This window comes from Hemicordylus capensis, chromosome 3 (genome assembly GCF_027244095.1).
Source record: "Hemicordylus capensis ecotype Gifberg chromosome 3, rHemCap1.1.pri, whole genome shotgun sequence".
Lineage (NCBI taxonomy): Eukaryota > Metazoa > Chordata > Lepidosauria > Squamata > Cordylidae > Hemicordylus > Hemicordylus capensis.
In genome coordinates, this window is record NC_069659.1 from 97,115,936 (window position 1) to 97,129,078 (window position 13,143).

The 13,143-nt window shown below is 41.8% G+C and overlaps 1 protein-coding gene across 14 annotated transcripts in view; it reads left to right on the top strand.

Moving 5' to 3' along the window:
- The window catches only part of AGPAT3 (1-acylglycerol-3-phosphate O-acyltransferase 3), a 135,416-nt gene extending 124,525 nt beyond the window's left edge, over positions 1–10,891 (top strand). For all 14 annotated transcript variants that reach the window (XM_053308248.1, XM_053308235.1, XM_053308236.1 and 11 more), the window contains 2 exons: positions 1,726–1,924; positions 8,913–10,891. In XM_053308248.1, coding sequence (XP_053164223.1) covers positions 1,726–1,924; positions 8,913–9,001 — 288 coding nt within the window. In that variant the 3' untranslated portion in view covers positions 9,002–10,891. The remainder of the gene's footprint in view (positions 1–1,725; positions 1,925–8,912) is intronic.
- Positions 10,892–13,143: the final 2,252 nt, after the last annotated feature.

Consider the following 13,143-nt stretch of genomic DNA (forward strand, 5'->3'; position numbering starts at 1 on the left):
AAAGTATCATTGAATAAATGAAACAGACTTCTTACAAAATATGCTTGGAATTGGATGAGTGTTTGTCAAAGCCAATGTTTCTCAAGGATTGATTAAAAGATTTGAAGGCTCTGTACTGAGCCCCAAGCAATGGTGACCCTTAAGCTATACTTTCCCTTCTTTCTTCTCCCCGCCTTTTGGCAGGATTCAACACACCTAGGCTGGCAGACAGACCTAATTGCTTCTCTGAGTATATGTCAATGGAGGCTGAAATAGTAGGAAACTAATTACAACTGTGAATGTTATATAGCTGTCAAGTCAGTGGGAAATGCTTAGATTTAAAGTGCAACTGTTTGCGACCTGATCTCCTGTTGATACTGTTCTTCTCAAGGGAATAATAAGGCCTTTGGATTGGCATGGTAACTAGCTATCTTATGATGGCTTGGTGCAGGATGGAAGCAAATATTGCAAATGAGCTATAAAAGGTAGGGCTTTCTTAGCATGTTAGCATCAGAAGTAGTGATGGGTCAGATCTTAAAAAGTGGGAGGGATGTTGAATATTGGATTTCATGAATTCAAAATGATCAAATTCATTTTAATCGGGTCTAGGCTCCTCAAAAATCTAGGCCAATTAAACATTGGTTCATTTGAGCCTAATTTGGTATCCTCCAGCCATAAGCCCAAACTAGCACCCCATTCCCAAAACTGGGCCCACCTTGAATTCCAATTTTTGGGAGAAAGGCAATATATAAATAAATGAATAAATTACTGAGATGAAGGGGGGGCATGGCTTGTGGCAACCATAAACCTTTAGGGCTGGGTTCTGCCGTAAGCATGTACAGCAACATCCAATGACAACAGGAAGCATGGGAACTACTTCCCAACATCAGTATATGCTGCTACGTATGTGAAGCTGCTCAGTAGGTTTGAACAAGTGGTGGGGGGGGTTGTTGGAAGGGGGGCCTCCAGGTCCCATCATGCTCTTGGAAGCATCATGACAAATTCAACAGAGTCCACTTTCAAATAGGATTGCAGTAAACTCAAGAGTTCAATGGTCACTCTCCAAAAAGAAGAAGAAGTTTTAACTGGGCCAAATTGGGCCAGGAGAAGTTTTTAAAGTGTGTAACTCTCCTTAACTGATTGTTGTGAATGAACTTCAAAAGTTATTGAGTTGCATGAGCATCCCATTGTCATACATTTTTTAAGGGCAAGTTCTTGTATTTTTGTTTAAGCAGTAGTCATTCCACATGCTGGATTGACAGCAGTTGTAGGTTATCAAATAATGACTGCAAACTGTGTGAATGATGTAATGTGTAAAGCAGACATTTAGCTTTCAGGAAAGTGCCCTACACCTTGTCACTTGCCCTCTTCTCTGTTTTTCTTCAGTCGGTCCACTGATGGCATTTCTCTGATATGATTTTTATAGATGATATATTCTTTCCAAGCAATATAAAAAATGATATAGGAATACAAAAACAATGTGATGCAGAAGAAGGCGCAAATGATCAATAGGAACAGGGTTGGGTTGGCAGTAAAAATGGAATTTTCAGTAGTAAGAGCTAGTATCTCTTAATGGTTTGTTTCTTTAAGTAGTTATGATTCAACAACAAAAAAACACAAATACTTCCCACTGCAAATAGATGCAGGCTTTTATGACAATATTAAAATGTATAGGCTTTGGATTATCTGAGCACAGGCCTATATGTACCTATATTAGGAAGCTTTTTCTTTGTTTCTCTCTCCAAGGATGCTTTGCAAGAGAAGTATAATCAAGAAGGTATATTTCCTGGGCAGCAATTCAAACCTCCCAGAAGACCATGGACTCTCCTAAACTTTCTCTTCTGGGCCACAGTTCTCCTGTCTCCTCTTTTCAAATTTGGTTTTGGAATTTTTGCAAGTGGATCACCTCTTCTGATTCTTGCATTCCTGGGCTTTGTTGGAGCAGGTAATAAATCTAAAGAAGAAATGTTCCTTTGGGCCATTTTAGACTGGGGGAGAGGGAAATGGAAAGGGAACAAGAACCAAACTTATGTTTGTTAAATGCAGTTCTTTATTATTATATTTCTGCATTGCATCATAGTGGGTGCATTAGCACATTGAGAAATGAGCTCCAAATCTGACTGCTATATTATTTAGAAAGACTTCTTTTTTTTTTATTAGGACAACTCAGGGCATGTCACACTTTGCTTTATCTTCACAACAGCCATTTCAGTAGATTAATCTGAGTGATAAATCCTATTCACATGCTATGTTCAACACTTGTACAATCTGTGTATAGTGTACACAAGTACAGATTTATATGCAGATACAGTTATTCATTTTAGGCTAAATGCAAGTATAGCAGTACACTTCCCAAAGATATCATGCATTTGAGAGAACTGTACACAGGTTCACTTTTTAAATGAATGCAGATCTAGTCATTCACACAAAGACAAATATGTATGTACAGGCTTCTGAATGCAGGTACAACATAATGTCTGAATAGGGCTATAGTCCCTATCCATCTAGAGAGCATGATGGTCAAACCCAACCCAACACCTTTAGCAACAGCATCATACAGACTCCTCCATACTTTTTTTCTGACAGACTTTGTGCTGCTAACTTTGTAGGCCACAGTTAAAAGTCTGTTGACTTCAGTGGGCTCAAGTGTGCTTAATCTGTGTTAGATAATGTTGTATTGTGTTGTATTGTATTGTATTTCTTAAGGTTACAATCATTTGCATCCCTCAGTGTATTGCTTAGTGTTTTATGTCATGGACATTGCACTTAATAGTCACACTGTTTAATCCTCATAATGAGGGTTCTGACCCTTTAACTTGTCTAGAGTTGTACCCATGGTAGGAGGAACCAAGTACTGCATCAAACAAGTAGCTGGCCTCCCCTATCACCTCCACCCACTGCTAGGCACCCATCGTGACTTAAAAGAAATACACTCTCTACACACATGGTGTGCATGTGCTATACTTAATGTGAATTGTACTGTTGGTTTTTCTTTCTAACATGGGACAAAGTTTGCCCCTCCCCAGAAGCTAATGTTGACCCTCCTATGCCCCCACGTTTTTTTCTTCCACCCCTAGACTTCCATATTAATGCAGAACCTGAGAGATTTGACTTTTGTTCTATCCTGTCTTGGCTCCACAGATAGTCTTAAAACTGTCTGGGCAATGCCCAGTGACATCTCTGAAGTGATGGGCTAATGTCCGGCTGAAGCAGGAGACATTCTGCAAAGAATCAAATAGATGCTCACTCATTTTTCATAATCCATACCTGTTCCAGTCTTTGTTAAAGTACAGAATTATGATTATTTTTAGCAGAGATTATGAACAACCCACATCTGTGGTGTGTGTAGGTAGATAGGTAGGTAGGTAAATAAAAGTGGGGATCTGCAAGGAAATGTTGCACTGTATTCTCAGCCCCTAACAGGAGTGCTTGTGTTCACGGCTCTTACCAGCCTGGAATAGGTGTCTTGAATTGCTGTTTGAATCCTACAGGACTCCGGAAAGAGGGAAAAGGAACACTTCTTTTTCCTTATGCACACTTCTAAAGCCTTTCTCTGCTTTGCTGTACACAGAGATGCACCTAGGTAATTTTGGAGTTTCCCCCGCACCCCCAGCTGCAGGTTAGGCATCATCCCCCTACACACACACACACACACACACACACACACACACTATTACACGTGCAGTATTTCTAACCCATGAGTTCTTGAGAGCACAAACGGCAAGAATGTAAGAATATAAAACAAGGAGGTTCCAACCTTGAATTAAGGGATACCAAAGGACAGATAGTAACCGATTCAGAGACGATCAAACAGAGATGGAAGGAATATACTGAAAATCTGTAAAGCAGGGAGGTCAAAAAATGAAATTTTCTCGAAGATATTCCCCTGCAAGAACCTCTAGGATGGGAAGATGAAGTTAGATCAGCACTTTTGTCATTACCAAGTTGGAAGGCTACAGGAATTGATGGAATAGCTACAGAAATATGGCAGGCAACAAAAGAAGAATCAGTCAACGTTCTAACCAAACTATGCCAGCAAAATTGGAGAACAACACACTGGCCAACAGACTGGAAGAGGTCAGTATACTTGCCAATACCAAAGAAAGGAGACTTATACAGCTCTGGGCTCCTTGGAGAAAGAGCGGGATATAAATAAATGAATAAATAAATAAATTAAATTAAATTAAATTGCCCAATATCCTTAATTTCACATGCTACCAAAATAATGCTCAGGATCATCCAACACAGATTTGAGCCCTACATGGAAAGGGAAATGCCTGATGTTCAAGCTGTTTTCCGAAAAGGCCAAGGAACAAGAGACATCATTGGTGATTCAAACTGGATAATTGCGAAAGCCAAAGAATATAAAAAAGAAGTCAATATGTGCATTATTGACTACAGAAAAGCCTTTGATTGAGTAAACCATGTCAAGTTGTGGAATATTCTTAGGAAAATGATGGGCATCTCAGAATGTCTCATTGTTCCCATGAGAAACCTATACACAGAACAGGAAGCCACAGTCCAGACAGAACATGGTGAAACAGACTGGTTCCAGATCAGCAAAGGAGTAAGACAAGGCTGTATACTTTCTCCTTATTTATTCAACTTTTATGCTGAACATATACTGAGAGAAGCTGGATTGGAAGAAGATGAGCGTGGTTTTTAAGTTGGAGGAAGAAACATCAGTAACCTGCGTTACGCTGATGAAACCACTCTGATAGCTGAGAATGTGGATGATCTGCAAGCTCTAGTGATGAAAGTCAAGGAGCACAGTGAAAAAATCGGACTAAATGTCAAGAAGACTAAACTAATAACTATGGGTACAGCAACCATACTTCGAATTGACACTGAAGACACTGAAGTGGTGGATAGCTTCTGCCTTTTAGGACTGACAATCAGCAGTAAAGGATCCAGGAGTCAAAAAATACACCACAGGCTAGCACCTAGTAGGGTTGCAATGAAGGCCTTGGAAATGATATTTAGATGCCGTGATGTGTCTATACCTACAAAGATTAGAATGGTTTGGACCATGGTTTTTCCTGTGACACTCTATGGATGCAAAAGCTGGACTTTGAAGAAGCAAGATAGAAAAAGTATTGACGCTATTGAATTTGGGTGCTGGAGAAGACTTTTGAGGATACCATGGACAGCCAGGAAAACAAACACATGGATCAGAAAACAAATCAATTCTCATTCAAAGTGCAAATGACCAAGCCTATACTATCACATTTGGGATACATTATGTGAAAACCCAGCTCCCTTGAGAAGTCCATGATGCTGGGAAAATTTGAAGGAGAGAGAAAGAAGAGGATGGCCAGCAGCAAGGTGGATGGACTCGATTACTATAGCAATGAATGCACCACTGAGAGACCTTAAAGGCCAAGTGTAATGACCCCCACAGGGGTCATGGAGGATGATTCCTCAGATGAAGACCCAGAGCAGTGGGAGCAGGTTGAAACTCCGGTTGACTCAGCAGAGCTGGTGCTGACAGGCTTGCAGGCCACTTTGTCTCCTTCTCTTCCTCCTCCTGATAAAACCTCCAAGGCCTCTGAAGTCGAGGTGCCTGTCCCAGATCCCCGGCAGCAACATGTGGCCAGAGTGCAGGCTCAAAGGGAGGAATGCCGGAGTTCAGAGAGACTAGCCAGAAGGAACAGATGTTCGAGCTCTGACCTGGCTGCATCTTCCTGACAAGGCACAGCTGCTGTGATGAGCGGGGTTCTTAGCACACAGCCTGTTTAGAGCAGCCTGAAAGCCAGATCTGTGCTGGAAACAACTTCTGTGGTGACCAGCCTTTACCCTGAGCTGCCATGATCCTGGAATCGGAACCTGTTTTGTTTTGACTGACTATGATCTGTGTCCCGTCCCCGCCCCCACAATCCTGACATCTGTGGAATTCCCAGTGCTGACCTTGTTCAACGTTTGGACTATGCTTCATCTCTGTTCCTGTCTGACTGCATCTGTCGGCTCTCTCTTCCACTGTGGAAGGAGTGCTTTCAGAGCTGCTAGGCAGCCGGCCAACACAGGTCATTACACCATGTTGAAGAGAGATCATCCTGGAGAGAATCTACCTATGTGGTTGCTAAGAGTTGACACCGACTTGATGGCACTTAATCAATCAACCAATGAATATTTATGCAAATATGCATTAGCAGAAACATTTCAACACCCAACTTAACATATTCCCATCCCACATATTTCTTTCCCTACTCCTCCCTGTCTCTAAAGCACCCGGTTCAGATCACAATCACGCTTGGCCACTCGTGCACACAGTGCAGGCCAGTGGCACAGCACAGCAACCACACCACCAAGGACAGACTAAATAAGATTTGGGAGCCCCCCAAAAGTGTGGATGTACTGGACTTCAGCCCCAAAGTCCAGGGATAAGAGCACTTCTAGCTGTACAATATTTATGGGCTCAAGTTCAGTGCATTGTCCTTCCCGCCCCCTGCCCCTTCACTCCTTCCTGAAACCTCCAGCATATAGCATAGGAACCTTTTAATGTTTTTGACCTTACAGTATGCATCCCCTAATCCCTCCCCTCCCCTGCCATGGGTACTGTCAGCTGCTAGGGATGCAGGCAAACCAGTTCCTGCCTCTGTTCCTCCCCCCGCCCCCATTTTTTTCAAATTGACACCTGCTTCAGCATTTCACGGGGCAACTTTCCTCAGCATTCCATAGATCCTGAGCATGGGTCTTTCAAAAATTTCAATCATTTACTTTACAAACCAATATACTCCTGCACGTCTAGGGAGTCACTTGAGTATGTACAAACCACCATCTGATGTTTGAGGAGCTATTTCACCTCCAGACTGATAGGCATGGGGCCAACCCAGCTTCAGTATTAGAAGGAATCGGTGAGGCCTGCTACAAAATGTTGCAGTGTATCTCTAGCTCCTAAAAGGAGTGCTCCTGTTCAGATCTCCAGCCATCCTGGAACAACAGACTGGTAGTATTGGCCTCGCAGGGAGACAAGACAAGGAACCTGAGCATTTTATTGTTATAATTATTGGGGGCGGGCAGCAGAAAGGTGTCCTTCCTTCCTTCCTTCTGAAACATTCCTGTATAGTGCAGGGAGGAGGGGAGATTGCTAATCCAACAAATCCCACTCCCTCAAACTGATCTTCCCTATCGAGGATCGTTGATGTTATGTTTGAGCTTACTAATGCAATCTTTCCCACTCCTTTCTGTTTTTCTGTATGTTTTTCAACTGACACCTTCAATGTTCTATGTCTCCGCTGCTACCAACTATATACCCTCAACATTCTATAAGGTCCTGGAAGTTCACAGGGCTATTTTAGAGATTTTTTTAAAAAAAATTCTATATATATTTCTCTTAAACGAACCCGTTGCTAATTCCTTGTGTGGCAGCTCTCATGAGAGTTCGCGAACAGCTGCCAGATAGTGGCGGGGACAGATGGGCGGATGCCGGCCAGGGCGGGTGGTGAGGGACAGAGATGGCCAAGCCGGCCAGCTGGTGGGGAGGGAAAGTGCCATAGGAGGGCAGTGAGAGAAAGTGGACTGGGAGGGGGAGAACGGAGTGGGGCTGAAGGGAGGGAGGAGAATGGAGTGGGGCTGAAGGGAGGGGGGAGAACAGACCAGCTGAAGGGAGGGGGGAGAACAGACTGGGGCTGAAGGGAGGGGGGAGAATGGGCTGGGGCTGAAGGGATGGAGACGAAATGAAGATGGGGGGAGAGACAGGGGTGCAGATGCTCTGCACCGCATGAGCTAGTTTATTTTGATTTACAAACTTCTATTCTGCATTTCTAGGAGTCTCCCAAGCTTGTAGAAACTACTTTATTTTTTGTAGCCCTGTTTCACTTGCAGACTGACCACCTGAGTTTGCTGTTAATATATAGAAGAACTCCGTTATTTGTGGGGGTTCCATTCTGCGGGATAGGGTAGTGAATCCACAAATAACGGAGCATTAGGGCTGTGGAAATTGGGTGGCGGGGGGGGGAGTTACCGTGCTGCCAAAAATTGGCCAAAAATCGTGATCCCACCATTCCCCCCACCAAATCACCCCCAGTTGCCCCCAAAAGAGCCCTGCCATGATCCAGAGACATCCATGGCACCAAAAATCAGCCAATAATAGCAGTTTTCCTCCTGTTGCTCTCCCCAAATCACCCCCAAAAGAGCCCTGTCATGCTCCAGAGCTGCCCATGGCATCGAAAATCGTCCAAAAATTGCAGTTTCCATCCCATCTTCCCTCCCCAAATTACCCCCAATTTCCCCCCAAAGAGCCCTGATGTACTCCAGAGGCTCCCACAGCACTGAAAACTGACCAAAACCAGCAGTTGCCATTTTTTCTCCCCAATCACCCCCATTGCCCCCCAGAGTCACCCAAAAGTGGCATACCATGCTCCAGAGGCACCCACGATGCCAAAATTAGCAGCCTCCCATTTTCTAAGTAAAGGAGCTCCTGAACACAAAATGGGCCGTTCCAGCCACCTTGACCTGCGAATATGCGGGTTTAACCCTTCCCCCCCATTCCCCCCCCCACACATATGCTGTGGTTGGGTGCTAATTACTTGACCACGGATATGTGAAATTGCGAGTACTGGACCTGCGATTAACAAGGTCCTCCTGTATAGGAGATATAATATATAAAATAGATATATTTTATACATCTGCCATAATAAGAGCCTCCCCATCTCTGACAGTTCTTAAAGGGCTGTTAAGATGCATTTATTCATCCAGGATTTTAATTAGTCTTATAGAATGTGTTATGGTTTTAAATTCTTTTCATGTTTTACTCTGTTTGTGTTAAGTTTTATGAGTTTTGGGCAGTAAGTATATAAATATGCTAAATAAATAAATATGCTAAATAAAATAGATACATGCGGTCATTACTTCCTACACTCACTGTAATCTACAAAGACCATGTATCACTAAATTCAGTGTTTCTCTCTCTCCCCATCCCCTCTATTTTAAAGCTTCCTTTGGAGTTCGTAGACTGATAGGAGTAACGGAAATAGAAAAAGGCTCCAGCTATGGCAACCAAGAAATCAAGAAAAAGAAATAATTCTACAGGTGCAGTCTGAACACATAACGAGACTATGGTATCAAATTAACTTCATTGAAAGAAAGACACTTAGAAAACTTATCTTTTTTTCTTATTAACTGATAACTAATAATACTTGAGCCAAGACTGAAGAAACTGAAAGAGTCGAGAGAAGAGGAAACAATTGACTACTTACCTGCCTAAGGATCACTGTATTCATAACTTTTGGAGAAAATCTGGGCTAAAAACCAACCCTTTTCTGCTCTGTTGTGGGTGTGAGGGAGAACTTACAGGTGGAGCTACATGCATCTTCAGATAACTGGTGTGTCTTTCAAGAGTGCAACACTCGCTTTGCAAGAGGAGCTACTGAATGTTTCTTCTTGCTAAAACCAATGTAATATTTTCTTAGCATCTTTTTTTAAAAATAAGGCTGCATGCATTGCAGCAAAACTCCAGTTACTTTAGTGCAGTTCCTTTGAAAGGAAGCCACCTGGAAAAGCTACTTCATCCTTGCATATATGTTACTTTTAGTTTAATATTTATTAACTTCCACACGATAATGGAATTTTGATGGCAGCAGGATCTTACTGATAAGCACATACTAGAGACCAGGTGGCACTACAATGGATAAAAATGTCAAACTTTTTTCCACCTCCTTCCCCACATGTGTATCCCAGTTAAAACTGGAGCATGCTTCACTCAGATTCCTACATACATTGGACTTGCCGGTTTTGACCCTGAGATTTGGACATGTGTAACCAAGGCTGCTCAGTCATCTGGTGTTGGGGTTTCTTCCAGAGGTCCATTCTGCTTCAGTTCTCCTGCATGGCTTGTTGTGAAAAACAGCATAAACCAGCATAGGAGTCTGGAAATACCTTGTTGTTTTTTTAACTATTAGAATATGTACCTCTTGGGCTGCAATCCTAAGCATGCTTACTTGAAAGTATTTTCATCTGAAATTAGTAGAATTTTCTTCCAGGTAAATGTGCTAAGGGCCCGGATATCAACCACCTGTGTTATTACAGAAGATTGCTATGGAAATCAACAGTCACCTAGAAACTTTTAAAAATGTATTGAATTTTTACGTTTACAAATCTAAACGTCTGGCGATCCAAATTTCTGTATCTTTCTGTTGCAAATTAGAATTACTGGTATGATTTCTACCACTTCTGACTCCAAAAACACAGGAGCTACTTCTGATACAAACAACCTCCATATGGTGGCTGCTCAATGCATTAAGATTCCTTCCCTGTGGAAAGCCATTTATCTGAAGTAGCCTGTGGAGGCACCTTTACCATATTATCACAAGCCAACCATGTTAGATTGGCATGGTAACTCTAGGCTTCTTCAGCAGGCTCTAGATATAACATAACTGTAGGCTCTAGATGAATGGCTTGCTATGAGGCAGCCTCCCCAGAAGCTATTTGTGTGCAACTGTCTTAATAAAGATGTGCAGATTGGCATATATTTTGAGGTGTGTGTGCGGGGGCTGTATTTATAAGTGTGTGGCAATGGCACATTTCTTCTTCCAGAGCTGGGACCACATTTTTTCATTAACTCCGTACCAGAAAAATCTGTGAATTAAACTCTATAAATAAAATGCAAAGCAGGACTAGGCCCTGCTGCTCCTTATTATCTAATATTAACGCACACATTCTTATCTTAGGGAATTTGATTATTAATTTTTAATTGTATTAAATCGCTGGTGTTCGTGTTCTCTCTCTCTCTCTCTCTCTCTCTCTCTCTCTCTCTCTCTCATACCCAGGGGTAAATGAATAATATTTTACTTTCAAAATGTAACTGTTGACATTAACCTTTTTTCCCCATCTGCAGAAACTCATTTAAGAATTTTGAGAATACCTTTGTAGTTTGCCACTTTGAAGCTTGGAAAAATTACTTGCAGAAACTCCTTATCTGTGCTTTATCATGATTATTTGCTTAGAGGTTTCTAAATGAGGTTTTTAAAGTTGTTTTATGGGCCATGATCAGAACAGTTGATATGCATGCATGGAAGAGAATGCCAAGCAGGAGAATTGTACAGGCAGCTGGAATTTCACTTGCTATTCCACACTAGTTCTTGCTGATGAAGAGAGAGTGGGGTCATACACACAATCAAAAACGGTGTTCTCCCCAGGTTTGGGAGCTGTGTGTGCTCCCAATTTCCGGTTGTGTGGAAGCAAGGTAAGAGGAAAGCCTGGGTAAAGTGATTGTGTGGAAGCAAGATAGGTTTTCCTCCTACCTTGCTTCTACACAATCACTTCTACCCAGGTTTTCCTCTGACCTTGCTTCCACACAACCGGAAATTGGGAGCACACACAGCTCCCAAACCCAGGGAGAACACAGTTTTTGATTGTGTGAATGACCTTAGTCTGTCTTTCCTAGTGGCTTGTCTCTTCAACAGAGAGAACAGCTATAACAGAAGCAGTATTGTATGTAGTCAAATTCGTTCCTGCATGTACATATCAGTGCTTTGGATCATAGTCCATAGTATCCATGCATTTTACTCTTAACACACACACCACCCCCCGCAAAACATTGCATTATCAGTCCCAGAATAGGCAAACTATGCTTCCTGAGAGGGAATAAAATCTACCCTGACTGTAAGGGCAGATAACTCATTAACTTCATTGGAAGTTGAACATGTGCTTCTTGGGGAAGGGCCAAATCCCACCTGCTTTTTGTTTGTTTTTAATCCAAGTTAGAACGATAAACAGATAAGCTTCTACTTTTATTTTCTCACCAGAATACTGAAACAGTCAGGCTTGCTTTAAACAAAACAAAACCAAAACCTTACTGGTCAAATAACTCATGCTTGGTGGAAAGTTGTATTTTCTTTTTTCTTTAACAGATGCTGTATAATTGCTTTCTGAAGATGAAGTTGAATATATTTTAATTGCACTCTATTAAAAAAAGCAAAGGAGGCTTGTAAAGTAGGAAGATCCTGGCTGTGTGTTACAATTACATGTGAGCAATGAAATCTAAATTGGTAGATAAATCTAAATTGGTAGTGGGGTGGTGGGGTGGTGGTGACTGTGCAGGAAGAGGTTACAAGGAAGAAAAGTATGAACGCATAACCTTTCTAAAATGAGTGTCCAGTTTAGTGCAGAAACCTCCTGCTTAAAGGTAATGGGAGTAGTGCATGTATATTATGGGGAGAAAAAGCAGATGTTTTTCTTTTGTTTTATTTTCATATCATGACATATTGATCATATTTTGTTTTGAAAACATAGTAAAGGGTACACATTAATTTGCAATTCTAGAAAGACATATCAATTTCCAATACTGAAGTGTACAACATTGCACAATATACTACATGACAGCTCATCTTTTCAGCTTGAACTTTGGTTTGTCTCTTCAAGTAGTTGTTTTTTTAAAAAAAAAATATGCAGAGAATGTATGAAAGAATATTACTGGAAATAGCAGTAAGTGTGTCTCATAAAGAATATCAAGTGGTTTGGATTGGAACAGTGAGCATAGATTTTATACCTTTCACTATTTTCTTCTGGTTTAATAGAACATAGCTTGTATATTTGACTACCAAGCCCTTTGAGAGCAATAATAAACAAAATATATCATGAACTTTCTCTCTTTCTCTCTTTTTTTTTTGGCAGCAGTGGTAGGGATCTACATTATTCAGTTTTAATCATTCATTGTGACCCTTCCACTCCCTTCCATTTTCAGTGCTTTGTTTATGCTTTGATCTGTTAGATTAAACTAACAGTCTTGTCACACCTTAAAAACTAACATCAATTGTATTTCAGCATAAGCTTTTGTGGACTACAGTCCACTTAATCAGATATATGAAGTGCCCTCCTCAGTTTGCATGTGTGCGCATGTGCATGCACACACACACAAATATTTGTAAAGGTGGGATCAAAGCATGATATAATGGAAGAAATATCCTGTTCCTGCCAAGTGAAGGTGGCACTTCATGCCAAGGGCATAGCTATAATTGAGCGAAAGGGTTCAAAGAACACGGGCCCCCAGCTCCTGACGGCCCTCCAGCTCCATGCCTCCCTATTTTCCTCATTATCTCCCTCACTCGGGGGGGGGGGCGCCAGAGAGAAGGATGGACACGGGCCCCCTCTCCCCTAGCTATGTCCCTGCTTCATGCATTGGGTGAAGTGGATTGTAGCCCACAAGCTCTTGTGCTGAAATATCAT